At 46.9% G+C, this 24629-nt stretch overlaps 1 protein-coding gene across 1 annotated transcript; it reads left to right on the top strand.

The window, feature by feature from the left end:
• LOC8071059 (protein ENHANCED DOWNY MILDEW 2) lies at positions 287–2713 on the top strand. Its single transcript, XM_021465397.1, has 4 exons — positions 287–577; positions 958–1054; positions 1136–1234; positions 2272–2713. The coding sequence occupies exons 1-4, from the start codon at positions 435–437 to the stop codon at positions 2446–2448; spliced, it is 516 nt and encodes a 171-aa protein (XP_021321072.1). The 5' UTR covers positions 287–434; the 3' UTR covers positions 2449–2713.

Raw genomic sequence — 24629 nt, 5'->3', positions numbered from 1 at the left:
ATAATATACTCAATCCATCCCAAATTGTAAGTCGTTTGACTTTTTTAATGTCAAGTTTGACCACTCGTCTTATTCAAAGTTTTGTACAAAATATCACTTGTTTTTGTTGTGTATTGGTTTATTAATAAAAGTTCTTCAAGGATGACTTAAAATTTGACTATATTTGCACAAATTTTTTGAATAAGACGAGTGGTCAAACTTGAGGTAAAAAAAGTCAAACGACTTACAATTTGGAATGGAGGGAGTATAAACGAAAGTGCTAGACCTTGCGCAAAATATTGTGACGGTGTGAAACGTCAAACCCCATATAAATCCCGGACCCCTTCCATCGCGAGCCGAACTCAACTTCCTCCGCCCCTTCGACTTCGATTCCGTATCCCCTCCGTGCCAAGTCCCACACAGCGCTAGGTTGCCGGATCGAAGTCGCAGCAGCTATGGAAGGTGGTGGCGGCGGCGGCGAGTCGCCGAACGGAGTGGTGATCGATCCTGTGGGCCTAAGAGGTGAGGACTACGATTTTGACGCTGAACTCAATGACGTCGTGTGCGCCCTGTGCGGCGATGGCGGCGACTTGCTGTGGTGAGTCTTTTGATCGATCTAGATCTTCTCCAGTAGCGCCAAGCAGAGTTCTTCCCTCTCCAGGTTTTTAGATCTGTTGTTATATGGTTTCCATACATTATGGCTGAACATCACGTCAATCCTGCCCGTTCTTACGTTTTAACCTTGCCCTTTTTGAATGTTCGCATCCAACCTCATTATTTTTTTTAACGAAAGTTAATCTCGTGCTACAATGAACAAAAACTTTTCGTAGTGCGCTAATGCTTGCCTCAACTTCGAAATTCGTAGTTGATTCACAAATTAGGATTTGTGCTCTCTTTTCCTGTCTGCTCCTCCACACACACATCCCACGGGTTGTTTTGATTATACTTTTTGTATTTTTTTTTCATGTTTATTATTAGCTGTGAGGGTCCATGTTTGAGGTCGTTCCATGCGACCAGAGCTTCGGGTCATCCATCTGGCTGCAGGTCACTAGGCTTCACTGAAGCACAAGTAGAGGTAAACCATCATTCATGTGGCTTAGAAAAACATAACTGTTTCAGAAAAAAAGAAACATAATGTGTGCAAAATCGATTCTAGGCTATGCAGAATTTTATCTGTCATAGCTGCAGAAACAGGCAACATCGATGTGCCAGCTGCGGGATAAGGGGATCTTCTGGTGTTGGCAACCACCCTCAGGTATTGTATTTTTCAGATACATGTGTATGTGATGTGATGTCCTTTGTTCCTACTATTTCTTATATCTTGAAGACTTAAAAACAATATATTGCGGCTTTTCAAGGAAAAAAACAATATTACCTGTTTAAAATTAGAACACCTACATTAGATTAAGATAGAGATGCTCTCCGGTATCTTTGATGTTAGACGAGTTAGTGGTGAAGACATGCAGAAGTGATGATACTGACAGTATCCTGCTGGTGGTGTCGGTGGTGAAGGGAGGAGGGCGATGTCCTTCCCGTTACTCTTAACGTTAGCGAGATAATAAGTCTTTTGTTTAACCCTCAAAACATTTGGCTTTAGAGATAGTCTAGTGGCCCTCTTTTTTTTCCTTGAATATGCAAAAAATTACATATCATTGTATTAAGTATAATTTAAGGAAACATACAATGTGCTTCTATTGAGTGCCTAAGGAGGTTGACCCAACACAACCGTAGTTGGACCATCTTAGCAAAAGATCGGCCACAACTAGTAGTGTTGTTAACACATTCGACCAGGTTGCATCCTGGTGAAGTTATACCCTTTAGACTCAGGTCTTTTGACGGTTGCTTGAGATCGACCTCGCGTGCGATTAAGCAAAGAGTCTGCCAGCATTGAGAATTGCTAAGTACTTATCACCGTAAAATTAATAAATTTATCTTCACACAAAATGAGAAACACTAGATGACGTTGTCTTTTATATCTCGAATAGTAGACAATTACTATCAAGATTCGAAAATGGAATGTAACTCGTCCTAAGAATGCAACTGAAGATTCCGTGGGCATATTAATCTATCTTGTGGTTCAATTGCCATTATGCTGATTCCACTGGTAGATTTTACTAGTCTCTCAAAGTGACTGAATCACTGTATGTAGTTAAATAGTCCATTGTTGCTCAGCTTGCTCTTTGCATATATGTATTGATTAGCTGTTTATAGTAGTATGTATGTGAGTACTATTGTTGCGGCTGCCACTTTGGTTGCAAGTTTCCTTATATAAACAATGCATATTGTGATCAGGTGTTTCGTTGTAACCACGAAACATGCGGGCGCTTCTACCACGCTTCATGCATTAGCGCGGAGCTTCACCCCGGTGATCCTGCAGAGGCTGGCCGATGCAGAGTTCGGGTTGCTGCCGGTCGACCATTTTGGTGCCGAAGACCACATCGACCGCGCATGGGCGGTATTTTCTACTGAGAATCGGTATTAAGCTCAGGAATGGAAGTATAACCTCCAAAATAGGATAGTTCTGGTCATGTCGCCATTGCTTAAAACCTCTTTATTGGGCTCGCGTTAACTCTTTTGCATTGCATGGATGTGAGACTAGTGTTGAAGTCGCTATTTCGTTTGAGCAAAAATATAGTGACTTGCTGATGTGGATACTATAGTTGTATGTGTTAGTGGATTTTTATTGTATGTGATAATGGGTTGCTTAGTTGGATAACTTACATGTTGAGAGAAATAAGTAGTGGGATTTAGCTTTATAGGAGTACTAGATGAATTTTCCGCACGTTGCTGTGAGATTTTCTTAAAATAAATCATTATATACATAGGATTAGTATATGATATTCAGTATATTATTATGTATGTATACATATTTATGAATTTGACTTGCATGTATTTTATTGTATTAGATCTAGTAAAAAATTGCTAAGCTAATAGAAGAAAAACTAATATTTAGTTACATTACAGAGGAATTAGTGATGAAACAAATAGTGTATGTACATAACTTGTATATTAATAGATTAAAGATTTAAAGCATTTCGCATGATATAGATGATATGGTTATTTTTTATCATTAATATGGGATGTAATAGATTTAGTTAGAAATGATGTGGACATCTTGCATGAGAGAGATAGAATATTTAGTAGGTCACTTAGTGAATAATAATGTGGACACCTGGTTTGAAGAAAGAATTCATCTAGTAGGGTTTAGCTTTATAAGGGCACTTACAATGCAAGACTTTATCATAGAGGCAAAGACAATTATTTACATATTATTTATAGTATTTTGCTGATGTGGCAATATATTTATTAAAGAAAGATGTAGAAAAAATAAGACTCTAAATTTTATTTAGACTCCAACACATTGTTCGAGGTAATAAATAACTTTAGACTTTATGATAGAGTCAGTGCCCTAAGAGTATATATATAATAATAAGATAAGATGTGTCATTCAACATGCAGTGCAGAATTTTGTGTCAATGTAGATATATTAAGAGAAAACATGGACATATAGAGAAGCTGCGGGTGAAGAAAAATGAGGAATTGACTAAGAGTGTAGCATCACTTAAAATTTGTTTGCTATTAAGTGCACGTGAATCCAATATAACATACTTAGTCAAGATCGAATGCGTTGAAGTTCTAGGCGTGATGAACCGCCGTTTATTATGTGTAGACCGAGAAAAGCGAAGGTTTATCCAAAACACTCCATAGATCTGTCTTAGGCATGTTTAATATAAAAATAATGAGCTACATTCACCGGTGCAGACAAATTTTAGTAAATATACAAGAAATTGCATGTGTTGTGGACCCGTAGTGTCTGATATGATCTTTGTTACACCCAATCAACAGAGGCTATAAATGTCACGGGGAAAAGGGAATAAGGCTAATTTGCTTTGCATGGCATGGAAACTAAAGAAATAAAGGCTCCAAAGTAAAAATCAGGAAGGATGATAGGAAACTTGCCAAGGAGCAGGCACATATGCTACTGTTGTCTGAAACAAACAACATGAAGTAATGAAGGCTTTTGTGTCTAAGGCCTTGTTTAGTTCCGAAAAAAATTTGGATTTCGGTACTGTAGCATTTTTGTTTTTATTTGACAAACATTATCCAATCATAGACTAACTAGACTCAAAAGATTTATCTCATAATTTACAGGCAAACTGTGCAATTAGTTTTGTTTTCGTCTATATTTAATATTCTATACATATGCTACAAGATTCGATGTGACAGAGAATCAATTTTTGGTTTTTTGGTGGGAACTAACAAGACCTAAATATTGGTAGCTCAGCAAAAATCCATGTTGGCTTCAAAGGTAAACAGAATGGAACACATTCAGAGGTAGATTTATGGCGCTGGTCATTGCCGGTGGATTCTGGAATCTTACACCATCTAGTTTGCCACCCAAAATTTTTTCATCAATCACATCGAATCTTTGGACATATGCATGGAACATTAAATGTACATAAAAAAATAAACTAATTACACAATTTGGTTAAAAATCGCGAGACAAATCTTTTAAGCCTAGTTACTCCATGATTAGCCTTAAGTGCTACAGTAACCCACATGTGCTAATGACATATTAATTATGCTTAATAGATTTGTTTTGCAGTTTTCTGACGAGCTATGTAAGTTGTTTTTTTATTAGTTTCTAAAAAGCCCTTCCGACATCCTTCCGACACATCCGATGTAACACCCAAAAAATTTTCATCAGCAATCTAAACAGGACCTCATTCAAGCATTAGCATTTAGCAATGTGTCATGATGACTTATCAGTCATTTGTCTCATCGTAGTACTGCTACTTGGTGGTACTCAGGGTGGCAGGGCATAATGCGCACTGCCAATGACGGAGCCAGAAAAAAATTATAGCTGGGGCGAGTTCTAACATGAAGATGAACGAAAAAGCTTGTGGCACAAATCACACAATATTCATCGACTATGATTGTAAAAAATATAGCAAAAAAACTAGAATCACAAAAGTTATTGTGAAAAAGGCGGATGAATAACATAAGATGTTGCCTCAAATTTGCAAAATAAATTAAATAACTGGCACTGCCCCTGCCAAGTTCCGCTTCTCCTCCCTCCATCGTTCCTAGCGATGGCAGTGAGTGGACGAGCAGTGTGCCGCGCTGGCGCCTAGCAGCGGCTGGCGAGGGTGGTGGCGAGCGCGTGGCTGGTTCCTTGCAGCAGGCGGCGAAGTGAGCCACGGGCGGTGCCTGGCAATGGTGGCAGCATTTGCGTTAATACAGAATTGGGGGTTCGGGAAGCTAAGCATGAGAGCCAGACCGTGTTGCTGGATTGGAGATTTAGGGAGCCAAATTGGACCTTTGTTGGGCCCTTGGGCTAATCTTAAAAAAAAGGCTTAGTTCCCACTACCTAGTAGAACCAGACATCGTCTTCTTCGATACTCAGTGCTTGCGGCTCGCTCTTGCTCGGCACCGGTGGTCTTCTTGCGGCAGAGCGGCCTCTCCTCGGTAGCCCGGTAGCCAAAGCTAAGGAAGAAGAGGGGGTTCGGGGGTCTTGGACGACGCCGTTGGTAGCTGGGGCGGCCGCCCCACCCTGCCGCTAGGGTGGCTCCGTCATTGCGCACTGCTCTCCCTGCTACTCCGAAGCTGGTGTCCACCACCCTGCAACACTTTTGTTTTTATTTAATAAACATTGTCTAATTATGAAGTAACTAGGTTTAAAAAATTTGTCTCGCGATTTATAGGTAAACTATACAATTAGTTTTTATTTTTATTTATATTTAATGCTCTATACATGTGCCGCAAGATTCGATGTGACAGAAAATCTTGAAAAGTTTTTGATTTTTGGTGTAAACTAAACAAGGCCGAAGTCCACCATCCAAAACAAAAACTTTTTAAGATCTCCTATCACATCAAATTTTGCGGCACATGCATGGAGCATTAAATATAGACAAAAACAAAAACTAATTGTACAATTTGGCTGTAAATCGCTAGATGAATCCTTTGAGCCTAATTAATCTATGATTGAACAATAATTGTTAAATAAAAACAAAAATGCTATAGTACCCAAAACCAAAATTTTTTCAGAACTGAACACAAGGCCTAAGTATTTCCAGAGCCTAAAATTGGGTGGCAATATTTTACTCTGTTACCTATTCAAATGCGCGCCTTCTCCCTCCTCTGACGCGCGGTGTCTATCTCTGCTTCCCTCCTCCTCAGTCCTCCCTCCTTCTCTGACGCTGCCCACTCCTCTTGGTTGTGCCTGTCATCTCCGTGGCCGCCATCTCTGTTGTTATGTGTCCTCACAGTTGTGCCCACCCGCCTTCCAGCCAGTCGTGCGGTCGTGCCCCAGCCTCTGCTCGTCGCCTGTCGCCTCTTGGCCTCGCTCGCAGCCTGCCCTCCTCCCAGCCATGCTTATCCTCCGCCTACCCCCATAGGCGAGGCGGCACCCCTCTACCTAGCGCGTAAGCGCGCCCATGCGAGTGCCTAGGAGTGCCTTTTTGAACCTTGGAAAAAGCTTATGATACAGTGAGTTGGCATTTCCTGTTTGACATGCTAAGAGATAGAAACTTTGATCCCCTTTTGATAAATTGGATCAAGAAAATAGTAGTAGGTGGATCTTTGGGTATTTTAGTCAATGGAGAGGAAAGCTCTTTCTTTAAACTTGGTAAAAGTTTATGACAAGGAGACCCCCTCTCCCCCATGCTTTTCAACTTAGTGGGAGATGGACTAGCTAGGATGATTGACAAGTCTGTAGGAAGAGGGTTGATTCAAGGTGTGTTAGGGGACTTTAGAAGAGGAGGGCTTACTTGTATCACTGCAATATGCAGATGACACAGTTGGAATAAACCCTTGTAAACCTCAAGTGATTTTTCATGTTGTATGAACAACTCTCTAGTATGAGAGTCAACTTTCACAAAAGTGAGATAGTCCTAATTATTAGAAGAAGATGAGATCCAAAGGTTTGCTCAGATTTTTTCTTGTTCTGTGGGTGCTTTCCCTTTGAAATACACCTTTGCATTGTGACATACTTTCTCGAAATGATATCCAACCTTAAGTTGACAATATCCTTAAGAGGATAGCTGGTTGGAGAGGGAAACTGCTTTCTCTATCTGCTAGGGCCATGCTTATACAGACTTGTCTTGCTAGTATTTGTTGACACTAGCTAACACCACTTAGATACTAGGTTGTCATCCCCAGCATGGTGCCAGAGTTTACAAAGGTATTTATAAATGTAAAGGCTCTCTAGAAAATAATCTATTCTATCCGCAAGCGCACAGATAAAACACCTCCTTGTAGCATTTCACCAGGTAAGTATTCCAGGTATCGTTATTTATAATTTTGCTTAAGAGAACGGTGGAGATAAATAAAATCTATCAAGGCATAGACTAGAGATAAACTTGCAAGAACATGATTACTAATGAGAAACTCGTCACACAGTCACTTACTTTGGCAGGGGGTAAACCATAAAGATAATGATAATGAATTATAAGTTCATGGGTAAATAACACAGCGATTAGAAAATAGACTACTCCTCATATATGTAAGGTGATGTCGGATTAGCTAGAGAATGGATTCTAAGTTATCTGTTATCTACTATCACTAAGTCACAATCTACTCTAGTTATCTACAAGATCATGTATAGCATAAAAGACTCTTCATTTATGTATAAGGAACATTGCTAAAGAAAATCAGAGCATCGCAAGACTTACTCCGCAATACAAATTCTGCCTGTCCTATCAACGGAGGGTGGACTATATAAGAATCAACGAAGCTGTCACTATCGCGAACTACCACACAACCCGGCCAATAGGATACATTTGCAGGTTAATAACATCTAAGCACCACGCCCACATGTGATCTACCACTTAACTCCCGCGCGTCAAGAGCTAAGCGCTTTGCAAACTTATACATAAACTCATTATCAATCATAACTATATCAAATATAGAACTAGAGCAAACTAAGAGCATAATAAATAGAGACATAATGCAATTAGAACAAAGTATTAGAGAAAGATATGAATAATACCAATCTTTATTACCGAAGATCCGAATCCAGAGCGTAGTGCTCTACTTCTCTAATTGCTATCTAATCAATCCTCTAAACTTGAAGGATTAGGGAGTAGCTAATTCTAATTCTCTGTGGGAGAGAAGTTCTAAACCCTAACTTTGATGGCTACCTCTGATAATGATTTCTCCTCTTCTCTTCTCTCCCTAAGGGGTGGAGAGGCCTTGATTATATAGTCCTTTCAAGTGAATTTGGGCCGTCGGATCAAACCGACATTGATCGCACGGTTTTCCTTGATCCTTTAGGTCGGTGGAGCACGATCCAAGAGTTTGGTTCGGATTGGCCCCGAGACCTGGGCGGGTGCCCAAGGGGGGAGGGCAGGCGCCCTGCCCCCGAGCCCGTCCGGTCTCCCGTTCGTTCCCGTGGCTTCTGGACTCTTCTAGATTAAGGAAAATTGCGCGACACATAATTATCTCGTTGTAAACATGACATGTGGGTCTTCTCTCCATATTTTCTGATAACCCCCTGCAGAAATAGATAAACACCAAAGCTCGTGGAATTCTATCAGATAAAACCCTAATTCTAGATGTTTGGTACATATTGATCCTTTTCCATGTTTAGTTGATGGTTAAATTTAGTACTTAAGGACCATCAACAGTATTCTTGTCTATTTGCTTTCCTTTATTAAATTTCCAAAGTGGGCCATTAAGTTGTTAAATACACATATGGGGAACTACTTGTGGATTGACACAATTGATAATCATAAATATCACTTAGCTAATTGGGAGATGGTTTCTATATGTAAAGATTTTGGTGGTCTGGGTATACCTAGTTTAAGAGAATTAAATATCAGTTTGTTAGGATATTGGCTTAAGAGATATTAACTCTGATAGAAAAAAGCTCTGGAGAGCTAATAGATTTTAAGTATGATATTCAAAAAACAAACATCTTTCAATCGAGAACAGTGGGGGATTTCATTTTTTTGAAGGTTTTAGTTGATTGCCCAAGCAGCTAGGATGGGCTACAGATGGAAAATAGGCAATGGTAGAAGAATTAGATCATGGGAGGACAATTGGCTAGGCTCTTCTAGCCTGGCAATTCAATTCTGGCCACTTTATAGGATCTTAAATGAGAAAAATAAGTCAATTGCTGAACTTTGGGATGGACAGGAGCTAAAATGCACCTTTAGAAGGAACGTTAGTGAGGAGTTATATCAGGTTTGGCTAGATGTTGTTGAGATTCTCTCCACTATTAGTTTAAGTGATGATGAAGTTGAGATGATATGGCTTTTCAACTCTTCTGCTCTATAATGTCATCAACTTTAGGGGTATTAAATCTGTACATGTTCTTGCTTTATGGCACCTTAAGATCCCCTAGAGTTCATTTTTTTCTTTGGAAATTGATGAACAAGTGTTTGACTAGAGATAATTTAGCCAAACGAAGAGAAGTAGAGGATCCTACTTGTCTTTTTGCTCTGAACCTGAATCCGTTCAACACGTTCTTTGATTGTGTGGTGGCCACTTAATGTTGGAATATCATTTCAAATATCCTTGGCACCACCGTTGGTTTAGACTTAAATTTTGTAGGGCAATTCTAGTTGAGAAATAAAAGACATTGTATTTTAAATATGATAACTTATACTATTTTTTGGAGTATCTGGAAACTCAGGAATGAGATTCTTTTTCAGAATGTTGGCTGGAGAAGTATGGATATACTGCTCTACAAGATAGCTGGGCTCTTGCAAAACTAGGAGATCCTGTGTCTGTCGAAAAAGGATATGCTGAAGCTTTTTGTGAAGAATCTCAAGGAGGTTAATGAGTGATACAATTAAGACCTGTCATCAAGACGATGTTGATGCTAATTGATCTGCAAGTTTAGAGTGCTTTGATGCTTGAAGAACTTGTTTGTCCTTTAAGAATGTTTGTCTCGCTAGTACTTTTTGTTTGTCGTGGCTGCAGTTGCAGTGTGCGCTCTGCTTTTCTTTTTCTTCGAGCTCATGGTTGTTAGTAGTTCATAGTGACTATGCTTTGTTTTCCCTCCACCTGGCCGGTGTGAGTTTTTTGGGATCTATTCTGAAAACCTGGTGTTGCAAACTATTTTATGGTCTTTTCACTATATAGTTGGAAGGTTGGGGCTTGTTTGGCCCTCGAACTCTAAAAAAATATAGGTTTGAAAGATGAATCTTGGATAAAGACTAAATGAAAGTTGAGTGAGTTTTGTGGACCAAAGACCTAGATAGATAGAGAGAAAGAAAGCTGCTAGAGTGGGGAACATATACCTACTTATTGTCATTTGGCCATGCTGGGTGGCTAGGAGAATGGCATACTTAATATACGCCATAATTGATAAATTAGTTTCATAACCTGAAAAGCAAAGATGTACAGAGGTATGACCAAATTGCAAGAATATAAAGGAGCAAATTTATGTTGATAATAAGAAAAGATAACACATAGGCTTGGAATATGTTGACAGTGTTAGAATTCGAGTTCTAGCACACAAGCACACACAACACAGGAACTTGGGACATAGGGAAATGGGAGGAAGAGGAACTTGTTGTACTTTACTTTCACTTTTCTTTCTTGTTATTACAACTGGTGAAAAGGACCTCCTATATGTAGGAGAGGAGGCTAAGATTTATAGTGTGTGAAGGGTTTGAATTTTCTCTTCCTCTTCATTAATTTGACCACCATTCAAAGTCTCTTGTTCATATATTGTTGGAAGACTTTGGTTTTCAACACTCCCCCTTGGCCAAATCTATGCTATGGGAAAACTCATCAAGAGAAAAAAAGTACAACAGTTGATGTCAAAGATAAGTCTTCAGGACTTTACTCATGATCTTTAGGATCAAGATTATGGATTATGTCCTCGAGGTTGGTCCCCCCTAAACCCTGCAACTCTCTGAGTTGCCTCATGCCAATTCTATGGACGCACCTATGAAAGCTAGAGTTGGATAGAGATTTCATAAAGAGATCTACAAGATTTTCACATGACCTTGCTTGCAAGATGTTTATCTCCCTGCTCTTTTGGAGCTCATGAGGATAAAAGAATTTTGGAGCAATATGCTTTGTGAGATTGCTCTTGACATAACCCATATGCATCTGTGCAACACAAGCCGCATTATCTTCAGAGATAATGGTGTGGTTGTCATCGATGTTCAAACCACATGACTTCTAGATGTGATTAATCATTCACTACAACCTAATACATTCTCATGTAGTCTCATACAAAGCAATTGTCTCTAAGTGGTTGGTTTATGTGACAACCAGGGTCTGCTTCATAGACCGCTAGGAAATGGCTGCACCACCACAGAAAACGATAAAACTAGTCTATAATCTAGCATTATGTGGGTCAGACATATAGCCAGCATCAACATATCCCACCATGGTTGGTTCTTTTGATTCTTTGGAAACCATAGACCAAGGTCTTGGGTACCTAGGTACCTTAGGCTAGTCTTGATGCCAACCCAATGTCTCCTGGTTGGGGTTGCACTGTATCTTGCTAACAAATTCACTGCGAACACAATATTAGGCCTTGTGCAGTTCGTAAGGTACATTAGTGCTCCGATGGCACTCAAGTATCAAACTTTGGGTCCTAATACTTCCTCATCATCACCCTTTGGTCTGAAATGGGTCCTTATCCGCTTCTAGGGATCGGACCACCATGTGGGTTTTCAGAGGGTGGCACTTGCCCATATTTAACTTTTCAAGTACCCTCTTGGTATAGGTGGATTGGTGTCGGGTATCATAACTCAGGCCAAAGCAAAGAGCCGAGAATCTCATTTCCCCCCTTTTTTACAGTAGGCTAGATAAGCTAAACAGTCATTCCTCGCTTCACCTGAGACCCGATTACTAGGCCTCGGTGAAAGCCGAGACCAACCTATCATCTCTACCTCGCCTGAGACCTAACCCTCAAGCCTCGGACGAGGCTGAACCACCTCTGCCTTGCCTGAGGCCTGATACCAAAGCCTTGAAGGATATAGAGTGATTTTCGCCTCGCCCGACCCCGGGGCTCGGGTGTCTTTTTCTATTGGTGCGCTCGAGACCCCCTATGATGATGTTGAGACTTCTTAACACAACTACTAAAAATAGACTTTTAAACCTATCCCTAGCAATGGCGTCAAAATTACTTAACATCACTTAAGATAGGTTGTCATCCCTAACATGATGTAGAAGTTCTAGTATTAAATCTATATGCTTTTCTAAGAATAAATAAATAAAGGATCCATAAGCGCACAGATAATACCGATGTAGCATTTTAACCAGGAGTATTCCAGGTATCATTATTTATATTTTTACCACTGAGAAGGGACTTGCAATGGATAATGAGCAATGAGCATTGCATGTAATCATGGAGACCTTAACCATGTCTTTATCTATCTCTCATGCAGGGTAAGTGTCACATAAGATAAATATATGAATATGGATAATAAGTGACTGATGATAAATAAGAATTCATAGCCATAAGATAAACATGATAATCATCTCAATTAGATTACTCTAAGTCTATACCACTAGCATGGTACTAGGACAATCTACAAGAATAAATCCTAAGTATTCTAACTATACTGTCAAAGCATACAATGATTAGTGCAAGTACACTTAGCATCATCACTAGAAAAGGTTATATCTATGCATAGTGATATTAGCAAGAAAGATCATGAACATAGCAATCACTTCCCTATAATAATGGTGCTCTACAATCCTTACAATTGGGAGAAGGAATACAAAGGACTTAACAGGACTGTCACTCCCACGATCTACCTCAAGCTCCAGACTATAAGGGGTAATCGCAGATAAATACGGTCTAGGCACCTCGCCTACACAATATCTATCACTTACCCATCTGCCTAATGAGTAAGCGCTATATGATCCTATGCATAAACATAATTCTAATCTAACTACACTAAGCATATAATCAAAGTAGACTAAGAACAATATAATTGAGAATATAAACAAATAGAATAAAGTCAAATCCAATATAATCAAATAGATCAAAGTCATATTCATAGTAGCAAGAACTAATATGAGTATAACAAAGAGAATAAGAGTTTACCAAGAACTGAAGATTGATCCGGACTCCAAGATTAACTTGACTTCTTCTAGATCTATTCGTATGTAGCTATGCTAAAGAACTATAGAGATCTAATTGAGATGGTGGCTAAGAATCCTATAGAGACAGATCCATTCGAGAGACCCCTCTCTATCTAATTCTTCTCTTGATCTTCTTAGAGAATAATAACTGACTTAAACGTGCGCTTAAGATTAATCCTCAAAGTCGGTGGAGGCAGGATCCGCAAGATTCACTGTGATTGGCTGAGCCCTCCGGGCGGCCGCCCTTGAGAGGGTGGGGCGCCCGCTCCTGCCCTATGGCAGGTGGGCCCCACCTTCTAGTTGGTGTCTTCCCGAGCCTTCTAGAGTATTCCTGAGTTGGCGTTTCACGTATTCTCTCTATGTAAATATAACATGTGGATCTCCTTTTGTTCTTATTCTGATAACCCCCTGTAGAAATAGACAATCACCAAAACTTGTGGAATTATGTTGTAGTCTTCCTGATAATCACCCCGACTAGTGAAACGCTTGACTGTGTTGACTTCGTGGTCGTTGTCACGAGGTCGTTTACCCTTGAAGTCGTCATGGTGGTTGCGGCGCCTGTCCCACCCTTCTCGGTGGTTGCGATTATCATTGCACCGAAGCCTACGGTTATCGAAACGTCCGCGGTTGTCTCGGTTATCGTCCCGTCAAGCAGGCTGCTCGTTTTGTTGGGTTCCTTTGACGTCTTCCCTGATGAGCTTTTCTGCGTCATCGGCATCGGCGTAATTTTTGGCCGTGGCGAGGAACTCAGCGACCGTGGTTGGCCTCTTGCACAGTAACTTACTTCTCAGGGCTTTGTGGAAATGGAGGCCCTTGATAAAAGCTAAAATAGCTTCGTCGTGGGAAATCTTTGGGATCTTGAGGCGCATATCCGAGAAGCATCGAATGTAATCGCGCAAAGGTTCATTCTTCCGGTCTCGTATCCTCTCGAGATCGTATTTGTTTCCTGGCTGCTCACAGGTAGCGATGAAGTTGTCGATGAACGCCTGCCGTAGTTCTTCCCATGAATCAAATGAGTTTTCAAGCAGGCCAAGAAGCCACTGGTGACCTGCCTGATCGAGAATGACCGAGAAATAATGCTGGCCGGACCGCGATCTCGTAAAGGGTGATCCAATTTTTGGTATTCTCCCTGCCATCATATTTTTTGAGCTTCTCTAGTTTGAAATTACGCGGCCATACGACTTGTCGGAGATGTGAGGAGAATTGGTTCAAGCGGGGAGCATCGTGTGCGGCATCGTACTCGATGCGGCATACATTTTCGTGCGCCACTCTATCCTTGATACGACTATTGATGCGTTCATGGGTGTCTTTGTGGGAGAGATTCTGTCGAAGATCGCGGTTTCTTCCCTAGTCGACCTCCTGGTTGTGGCCGTGTCTTTGCTCTCGGTTACGGCGAATGCCCGACCACGACTGTCGTGTCGAGCCGCCTTTCCGCGGTCATCATTGCACGAACGACTGTGGTGATGCGCGCCAGGTCGTGGTGAGGCCTGACTTCGATGGGTCTGGTTGGATGTGACCTCCATGTAGGAGATGGCTTGGGCCCTTCTGAGGAGATCTGCTGTCTGCCCCATGGCGGCGATCAGATGTGCCCGTATGCTGGACCGAATACCCTGATATTCTGGCGTGTCTGGGAGTCGTTCGAGGTTCGCCATGGCGACAGCTATGTTGGCGCTTGGGGTCTTGAACACATGCTGGTCCCCCACCATGTTGAAGGCGTCGTCGAGGTTGTTTGGGACTAGCTATCGCCGTTCTTCTTCCGCCCTGAGCACGATCGGTGTTGCGCTGCTCACGCTGCTGTCTTTGATCATCGTTTTCTCCATCGATGACTGGTTCGTTGTTACTAACGTTGAGGACCAGATCTCCTCGTCGAGGTGGAAAAATCGGGAAGTGGGGGTGTGGGGGTATAAACCCCTATACCCTTACGGCTAGACTTCAGCCAGGAAGCTTGGCCCACTACGAGACGAGTTCGAGGCTTGATCCGACAGCCCGAGTTTCGCGCAAGGAGACAAGACGTGGAGATCAAGCAGGATTCTATTCGGTTGGAATAAGGAATTGATATCGAATTACCTATGGCAATTGTAACCGACTAGGATTAGTTTCTAGATCTGTAACCCTGCCCTCCAGACAATATAAGGAGGGGCAAGGGACCCCCCTAGGACATCTCATCATATTCTCTCAGCACAAATCAATACAACCAGACGCAGGACGTAGGTATTACGCCAACTTGGCGGCCGAACCTGGATAAAAAGCTTGTCCGTGTCTTGCGTCACCATCGAGTTCGTAGTTTGCGCACCGTCTACCGATAAACTACTACCGTGGGTATACCCCAAGGTAGACTGCTGACCAGCTTTCGTCGACAGTGGCGCGCCAGGTAGGGGGTGTGCGTGCAACTCTTCCGGCGAACAAGATGGTCACGATCCCTGCTTCCGCGACCGTGCCCGAAGGCCTCACGTTCACCGTCGGCCAGATCACGTGGACGACGTGCAGCGGCGGTTTCGCGACCACGGTTCCGAAAGAGATCCAGATCCAATCTGAGATCACGCCGTCTCCGACCACACGCATGACGGCACCAAGCTCCCGACCACCGTTCCCGCTCTACAAGGGAAGGGAGATCGACTGCTCGGACCTCCTCCAAGCGCTCGATCGCGCTGACTCCAAGCTACTCGAAGTCTCCCAACTAATAGATGGAGTTCTGCGCCGGCCCGACCAAGCTGCTCGAGCGGATTTTTCGAAATTCCGCCGGCCAACTCGTGTCGCCACACACGAACGGCTGGGAACGTCCCTGACGATAACCTCAACCCCCTCAGGACGATCCGTCGAGCTCAAAAAGGAAGACTATCCTTGCGGCCTGACCAACTCGGCCTCTGTTTACTCACAGCATGTCCAATCCGTTTTCAGCAAAGCGGGCTGGTCGCCGACAAGGAACAATCGTCACCATGTCAACATGGTGACCATCCGAGAGCTACGGGACGGCCAGGTTTCCAGCACCAACTCAAGCACCGGCTCCGTCCCCACCGAGGTTGTGAACACCGAAGACGAGGACTACGACCTGGATTTTCCTTCACACCCTCCGGGTTTCGACCGATTCCCGATATTCCCCCCCCGGCGAGGGGATATTGTATTCAATGTCAGCGCCGACGAACCGGCTGTTGACGGAGAAACAGACGACCAGAGGCAACTCCGCGAACAGCGTAACGCCGAGCGCGCCCGACGGCGTGCGGACGAGCAACAACAGACGCCACCAGGTAACCTCAACGATGCCTTTGACATGGTCGGGGACCAGCCGGTCTACAAAACGCCAAGCGCCAACGTGGCCGTCGCCATGGCCAACCTGGATCGGCTTCCTGACACCCCCGAATGCCAGGGAGTCCGGACCAGTATCCGAGCACACCTGATCGCCGCAATGGGACAGACAGCCACTCTGCTCAAGAGAGTCCAGGACGTCTCTTATACGGAAGCCGCCTCCGACCAGACTCATCGTAGCCGGGCCTCACCCAGCAGGCGTCGCCGCAGCCGCTCCCCCGACAACCGTCGAGGGGACTCACGGCGCGACGATGGTGGTCGGGACGCCGATGGCCGCCGCCAGCAGAACCGCGTACGCGGCCAAGAAGAAGAAGATCAACACAGGGATCTCCGCCACAACATCCCTCCCAAAGATGCCCGGGACCGCATCAACAGGCGCGCCGCAGAGAGAGCAGTCCACGAAAACCTGCGCCGCATCGAGTACGACGCGACCCACGGTCCTCCGGGCCTAAGGCAGTTCTCCTCACACCTCCGCCAGGTCGTGTGGCCCCGCAATTTCAAGCTCGAAAAACTTAAAAAATACGACGGCAAGGAAAATCCAGAGAACTGGATCACTCTCTATGAAATCGCCGTCCGATCAGCGGCAGGAGATGAGCACGTCATGGCTAATTACTTCCCCGTAGTCCTCGACCAGGCTGGTCATCAGTGGCTTCTCGGCTTGCCCGAGGACTCCTTCGACTCTTGGGAAGAGCTACGACAGGCTTTCATCGATAACTTCATCGCCACATGCGAGCAGCCCGGAAACAAGTATGACCTTGAAAGGATAAGAGACAGGAAGAATGAGCCTCTGCGCGATTACATCCGACGATTCTCGGATATGCGCCTCAAAATCCCGAAGATTTCTCATGACGAGGCCATATCAGCCTTTATCAAGGGCTTGCGTTTCCATGAAGCGCTGAGGAACAAGCTGTTGCGTAAGCGCCCATCAACGGTAGCAGAGCTCCTCGCCACGGCTAAAAATTACGCCGATGCTGATGACGCAGAAAAACTAATCCGAGACGATGCGAGAGGCCCCGACCAGCCCTCCCGGCGAGATGACGGTCGTGGTCACTACGACAACAGAAATCACCGCCGCTCCGACAACCGCGATCACCGAGAGGGTTGGGATCGGCGGCGCGACAGCCGCGACGACTTCAGAGGAAAGCGCCCTCGCGAATACGACCACGAAGTAAACACGGTCAAACGTCCCAATGGACGACGGGACTACCAAGACGACTACAACAAAACGTTGAAGGGACCGTGCCAGCTACACCCAAAGTCTAACCATACCATGGAAGAGTGCCGCGTCCTCAAAAGTATCTATACACGGCGGGCCGCCCAAGAAGACACCGCCAAGAAAAGTAGCAAACGCGACGGGCACGACCACGAAGATGAGGATGAGGACCAAGACAGGGACCCCCGACACCAATACGTCAGCCCCACCGACGTGGTCCACTCCATTTTCGGGGGCAAGGTCTCCACTGAGTCCAAGCGAGAAAGAAAGCTGTTAAAGAGAGCCTGCCTCAACATAGATAGCACGGACGGGCTGATCGCAGATCCGAAATTTCCCACCTGGTCCCACAGGGAGATCGCGTTCAGCAGGAAGGACCAGTGGGCCGCTATCCCAGAGCCGGGTCGTTTCCCACTGATTCTTGATCCCTGCATCAATAGCATCAGATTCGAGCGCGTGCTCGTGGACGGGGGAAGCTCCATCGACATCCTCTTCCGCAACAGCCTGCCCGCCCTCAAGATATCACCGGCGCAACTGAAACCTTACGACGCCCAATTCTGGGGGGTTTTGCCAGGTCAAAGTTCGGTGCCCCTCGGACAGATAACATTGCCTGTCCAATTCGGCACACCTGATCACTTCCGGACGGAGTTCATCAACTTCGTAGTCGCGGACTTCGACGGGACCTACCACGCCATACTGGGCCGCCCATCGCTGACAAAGTTCATGGCAGTCCCGCACTACTCATACCTAGTGCTTAAGGTGCCCACGGAGAAGGGTGTCCTGACCGTCAGAGGCAACGTCTACACTGCGTACACCTGCGAAGAAGAAAGTTTCAAGATCACCGAGGCAATTGACCTCTCAATCCGCATGGCGGAAACAGCAAACCAAGCCGCACAGCTGCCCCCCGACCAGCTCCGATTACCTGAGCAGGAGACAGCCAGAAAGAATTCGAAATCCAAGGAGTACAAAGAAGTGCAGCTGGTCGAAGGCAACCCCGAGAAGACAGCCCTCATCGGGGCTAACCTGGATCCAAAATAGGAAGACGCGCTCGTCAGGTTTCTAAGGGACAACGTGAGCGTTTTCGCATGGAAACCCGCAGACATGCCCGGTGTCCCACGAAACCTGATCGAGCACTCCTTAAACGTCTCGAAGACCGCAAGACCAATCAAGCAAAAACTGCGACGGTTCGCTCGTGACAAAAAGGAGGCTATTAGGACAGAAATAACACGGCTTCTAGCAGCCGGATTCATAAAAGAGGTGTATCATCCCGATTGGCTCGCCAATCCGGTTCTTGTACGCAAAAAGAATAATGAATGGAGAATGTGCGTTGATTACACCGATCTCAACAAACACTGTCCTAAAGATCCTTTTGGTCTTCCTCGCATCGACGAGGTGGTCGATTCAACGGCCGGATGCGAACTCCTCTCCTTTCTAGATTGCTACTCTGGTTATCACCAGATCTCGTTAAAGGAAGAAGATCAGATCAAAACATCCTTCATCACGCCCTTCGGCGCATACTGTTACACTACCATGTCTTTCGGACTTAAAAACGCCGGGGCCACTTATCAAAGGGCCATCCAGCAATGCCTCCACGACGAGATTCGCGATGACCTCGTCGAGGCCTATGTGGACGACGTGGTCGTAAAAACAAGGGACGCGAGCACCCTAATCGACAACTTAGACCGAACCTTCAAGGCACTCAATAGGTACAAGTGGAAGCTCAACCCCAAGAAATGCATTTTCGGCGTTCCTTCCGGTCTACTGCTCGGCAACGTCGTCAGTCGCGACGGCATACGACCAAACCCTTCAAAAGTCAAAGCCGTACTTGACATGCGACCACCGAAGAACGTCAAGGATATTCAGAAGCTAACCGGATGCATGGCCGCCCTCAGTCGTTTCATCTCAAGGCTGGGAGAAAAAGGCCTCCCTTTCTTCAAACTACTGAAAGCGTCAGAAAAATTCTCTTGGACAGAGGAAGCCAACGCTACGTTCACTCAGCTTAAGACCTTCCTCACTTCACCGCCTGTCCTCACAGCGCCTCAGCCCAATGAAGACCTACTCCTTTACATTGCTGCAACCGACAGGGTTGTTTCCACGGCAATAGTGGTCGAGCGAGATGAACCAGGTCACGTCTTCAAGGTCCAGAGACCCGTTTACTTCATAAGCGAAGTTTTAAACGAATCCAAGGCCAGGTACCCACAAATACAGAAGCTTATATACGCCATCCTGATAACGTCAAGAAAGCTGAAGCACTATTTCGACGGTCATCGAGTCCTGGTGACAACCAGCTTTCCTCTCGGGGACATCCTGCGCAACAAAGACGCCAATGGCAGAATCGTGAAATGGGCAATGGAATTATGTCCATTTTCCCTAGAGTTCCAGAGTCGCACCACCGTCAAGTCTCAAGCCCTGGTCGATTTCATTGCCGAATGGACGGATCTCAACGAGCCTTCCGTTCCAGATGTCTCAGACCACTGGTCAATGTTCTTTGATGGGTCCTTGAACATCAACGGTGCAGGCGCTGGGATATTGTTCGTATCACCCAACAAGGACAAACTCCGCTACGTCCTTCGGATCCTTTTTCCGGCGTCAAACAATGTCGCCGAATACGAAGCATGCTTACATGGCGTACGACTGGCCGTTGAACTGGGGGTCAAGCGCCTCTATGTCTACGGCGACTCCGCTTTGGTCATCAACCAGCTCAACAAGGAGTGGGACGCAACCCACGAGAAGATGGATCTCTACTGCAAAGAAATTCGCAAATGGGAAACTAACTTCTATGGCATAGAGTACATCCACGTGGTCCGGGATAAGAACCAAGCAGCAGATGCGTTGTCAAAGTTAGGCTCGTCTCGGGCCCAAATCCCGCGGGGTATTTTCGCCCAGGACATCCATGAGCCGAGCGTAAGCTCCCCCCTGGTCGACAAGAAACCCACCGAGGCAATGCTCATAGATGACGCCACTCCGACAACCGGTGGGCGTGACTGGCGTATCCCGTTCATCAAATACATCTCAGACGGGACAGGTTTTCAGGACAAAACAGAGAACGAGCGTCTCATCCGACGATCAAAGAACTACATCCTGGTCGACGGAAAACTCATGCGGAAAAACGCAAGCTCCGAAGTACTGCTCAAGTGCATACCCCAAGACGATGGTATCAAGCTCTTGGAGGACATACACGCTGGATCCTGCGGCAATCACGCCGCATCTAGAACGCTGGTCGGAAAGGCTTTCCGAGCAGGTTTTTATTGGCCAACCGCGGTCGGCGACGCAGAAAAACTGGTTCGGCATTGCGAAGGATGTCAGTTTTTCGCTAAGAGGACCCACGTACCTGCCCATGAAATTCAAACTATCCCGTCGTCTTGGCCCTTTGCTTGCTGGGGGCTTGACATGATCGGACCATTTAAACCAGCCCCGGGCAATTTCAAGTTTGTCTTCGTGTTAATCGACAAGTTCTCCAAGTGGATTGAATACATGCCCCTGGTCAAGGCAACCTCCGAGAAGGCTGTGGAGTTCCTCAATCAAATCATACACAGATTCGGCATCCCGAACAGCATAATCACCGACCTGGGCACTCAGTTTACTGGCACCACTTTTTGGGATTTCTGCGATGACAGAGGCATAGTCATAAAATATGTGTCAGTGGCACATCCACGTGCCAACGGTCAAGTCGAACGTGCTAACGGAATGATCGTTGACGCCCTAAAGAAGAGGCTGTACACCGAAAACGACAGAGCACCCGGTCGATGGATGAAAGAATTGCCGGCAGTGGTCTGGGGCCTCCGAACCCAGACCAGTCGAAACACAGGGGTGTCTCCGTACTTCATGGTATACGGTGCAGAGGCGGTCCTGCCGTCTGACATACACTTCGGATCTCCTAGAATCGAGCACTACGACGAGGCGACTGCCGACAACGCCAGAGAACTCGAAATCAATTGCATGGAGGAAAAGCGTTTAGTTTCATGTCTCCGAACAGCAAAATATCTCGCGGCAGTCAGGCGATACTACAACAGGAACGTCAAGGACCGTTCCTTCGTGGTCGGCGATCTGGTGCTTCGATGGAAAACAAGCCAGGAGGGAATGCACAAGTTATCCACTCCCTGGGAAGGACCCTTCGTGGTGACCGAGGTCACACGACCTACGTCCTACAGATTGGCATACCCAGACGGAACACGAGTGCCTAACTCTTGGCACATCGACAAACTGCGACGTTTCTATCCATAAAGTTTTGATGACTTTCTTTTGTAAGTATCTTATAATTTTTGATAATGAAATTCTCTATTTTTCGCCTATACCTTGTCATACACAGCACTCGGCAAAACTCCTGCAATGGATGCTCTTGGCGACAACCAAGACAAATACGGTGACACGTCACTCAGATATTTTTACAGCGCTCAAAACAACAGTCATGACAAAAAGAAAACTTTATTACAAACTTTACATACAAAGTTTACAATAAATACCCTGACGGGCAGATACTAGTCTATTCCTACAGACTACTTTATTGGCCTAGCTGCTCGGGCTGATCACCCGCCTGGCCCTGCTGCCCGGACGAAGGGGTCGGGGCCACCGGCGCCTGGCTGGTCGAGACCGCAGGCGTCGACCGCCCATCTCCAGCAACGGACGCGCCCGACAACTCCCTGGCCGACCTATCTGAGCTCGGCTGGTCTGGAGGAGTGGCCGTTCCGCACAGGTTGATGTCGCCGATCACTGTCGACGACAAGTCCAGCAGACTACCCCGAAGTTCGTCCGCTTCCTGTGGGCCGACTTCCTTCGGGTACCCCTTCTCCAGCCTGCTCAAGTCGACCAGGGGGTAGTGGGCGCGTACCATACTGAGGACGTGCGCGCCGGCAAACTCCCCGGCGTCCTTCACAAACTGCTGGAGCCAGTCCCACGCCCGTTGCGCCTTCTCGACCGGGGTCAACTGCGGCGCGCGGGGCTGGCTCTCCGGAAGCTCGGGACTGATCAGGTCCAGGACCGGGGACACTCCCTTCCAGATCCTGCAACAATTGACCTTCCAGGAGTCCCGGTCCTTGATCAGGTCATCCAGGTGCTTTTTGGTGTTCACCTTGAGCACTGCAAACGAAACGAAACGTTACTTTCGGCATACCAGACAAGCAAAGGGGCAGGCAGCAACCAACAAGGCGGCACCCATTACCAGCTAACTCCCGGTCTTTTCGACCCAATTCCTCTTCCGCTCGCCGCCCGGACTCCTGTGCACTGGCGAGCTGTTGGCCGAGCTGCTCCTTCTCTTGTTGGAGGCTCGCCACCTCCTCCTCCAAGTCTGCGTGAATCCTAAACTGGTCAGCAAAGCAAACTATACAAGTATGCGAAACTGCTCGGAGCGTGTGACTAACCTTCCTGCAGCCGGTACTGGTCGGCCAGACGACGAGCGAGGTCGAGACGACGCTCCTTTTCGGCGCTCATCTCGACCACCTTCTCCCCGACCTCCGCCCGCAACCGGTCTACCTCGGCGGCAAGGGCCTTGTTCTCGGCCATGACGCCTTCTATCTGGTCAAAGCACCGTTTCCGGTACTTCGCCGTTTTCATTACGTCCTACAAAGCAAGCATATAACGATCAAGCAAGACAAGGCAAAAGAATGCGCAGCAGCACAAAAAGCCGCTTACCTTGACTTCGTCGACAAGGCGCTTGGCCGCGCGCTCCACCCTGGCGGCCTCTTCGGACTCGGCGAGCTCCTCATGACCGATAAAGTGATCCCCGCGTTGGCGCCACACATACACGTGTTGGCGGCCATCACGGGGACGACCCTCGATCTCTTCCACCTCGTCGTCGGAGGCCGCCCTGGTTTCCTCCTCCTGGGCTGCGTCACCCCCGGTGGTGGTCCCAGGCATCACTGGCCCTTGGACCAGACCTGGGGAGCCCGCAGCCGGAGAGGCTCCTGCTCGGGGCGGCGGGGGGGACTTCACTCCCCCCGGCAGGAGGAGCGGTCGGAGATCTTCCCTTCTCCGAGGAGTCAGTTGGGGGAGCCTCTCCAGCCCTGGTCGGGCTGCTTGTTGTAGTCGGCGCCGCGCTCGGGAGCCCCTCGGTGCTCCCAGGCGCGACTGCAGCTGTTGGCTGCTCTGTGGTCTGGGGGGCCGCATCCCCAGAACCGCGGGCAGGCTCGCCCGTTCCCTGGCCGGCAGTTTGGCCAGGGTCAACATCCGATGCCGCACTACAGGAACAAAAGTTAAAAAAAAAGAGAGGAGTCCAAAATACGCAAGTCGAACACTTACAGGTCTGACCGACGATGGGTCGCGGTGAACCTCCTCCTCGCCCGGCCGGTCGGCGCCTGTGCCCCCACCTCGGCAACTTGCGGGGCAGCGGCGCCGCTGGCCACTCGATCAGTGGCGACCGGCGCAGTGTCTGGGCGGCTCCGAGGCCGTCGGACCAACGACGGCGCAGCCTCCTCGTCGTCGTCGTCGTCGTCGACGATCCGCACGAGCCGACGACGCTTCGGCGCTTGGCTGCTCTCCGCCGGTAGGTCTGCCGGCAGCTCCGGTGTCGGCAAGGGATCCGCCGGCAATGGCCTTTTCCCCGCTACCCTCTCCTCGGAGGTCGGGACGGGGCGGGCTCGGTCTTCCTCACTGCTGGTGTAATGAGTACACCGAGCAGCGTCCTCCTCTGGCGGGACCTCTCCCACAGGATCTTCCATCCCCGGTGCCAGTGATACATACACTGCGCACCGGTCGACATCACCGACCTGCAAAAGCAACAGAGATGAGTTAACTGCAGACGATATACGAATGATCAAACAGACTCTGCTACATACCTTTGGTGCTGGTCGTCCTAACTTGAAGGCTTGCACCCGATCACTGCCACGGGTGAAGCCCCCATCCGCGAAGTTAAACAGCTCGTTCAGCAGCTGTTGTACCTCCGCTTTCTCCAAGATCTCCGACCGCATCCTGGTCGGGTCTGCGCTTCCGGCATACTCGTACGCCGAGTGCACCCTCTTCTGGCAGGGCATCACCCGGCGGCAAATGAAGTTGCCGACCACGCCAAGCCCATCCAGGCGCGACCAGTCGATCAGCTTCATCAGATCCGCCACTTGACCGTCGAACTCTGGGCGGTCGGTCCAGC

This window comes from Sorghum bicolor, chromosome 7 (assembly GCF_000003195.3).
Source record: "Sorghum bicolor cultivar BTx623 chromosome 7, Sorghum_bicolor_NCBIv3, whole genome shotgun sequence".
In the NCBI taxonomy this organism is placed as follows: Eukaryota; Viridiplantae; Streptophyta; class Magnoliopsida; order Poales; family Poaceae; genus Sorghum; species Sorghum bicolor.
Note: the sequence above shows the minus strand (reverse complement) of the source record. Positions and strands in the feature narration are given on the sequence as shown.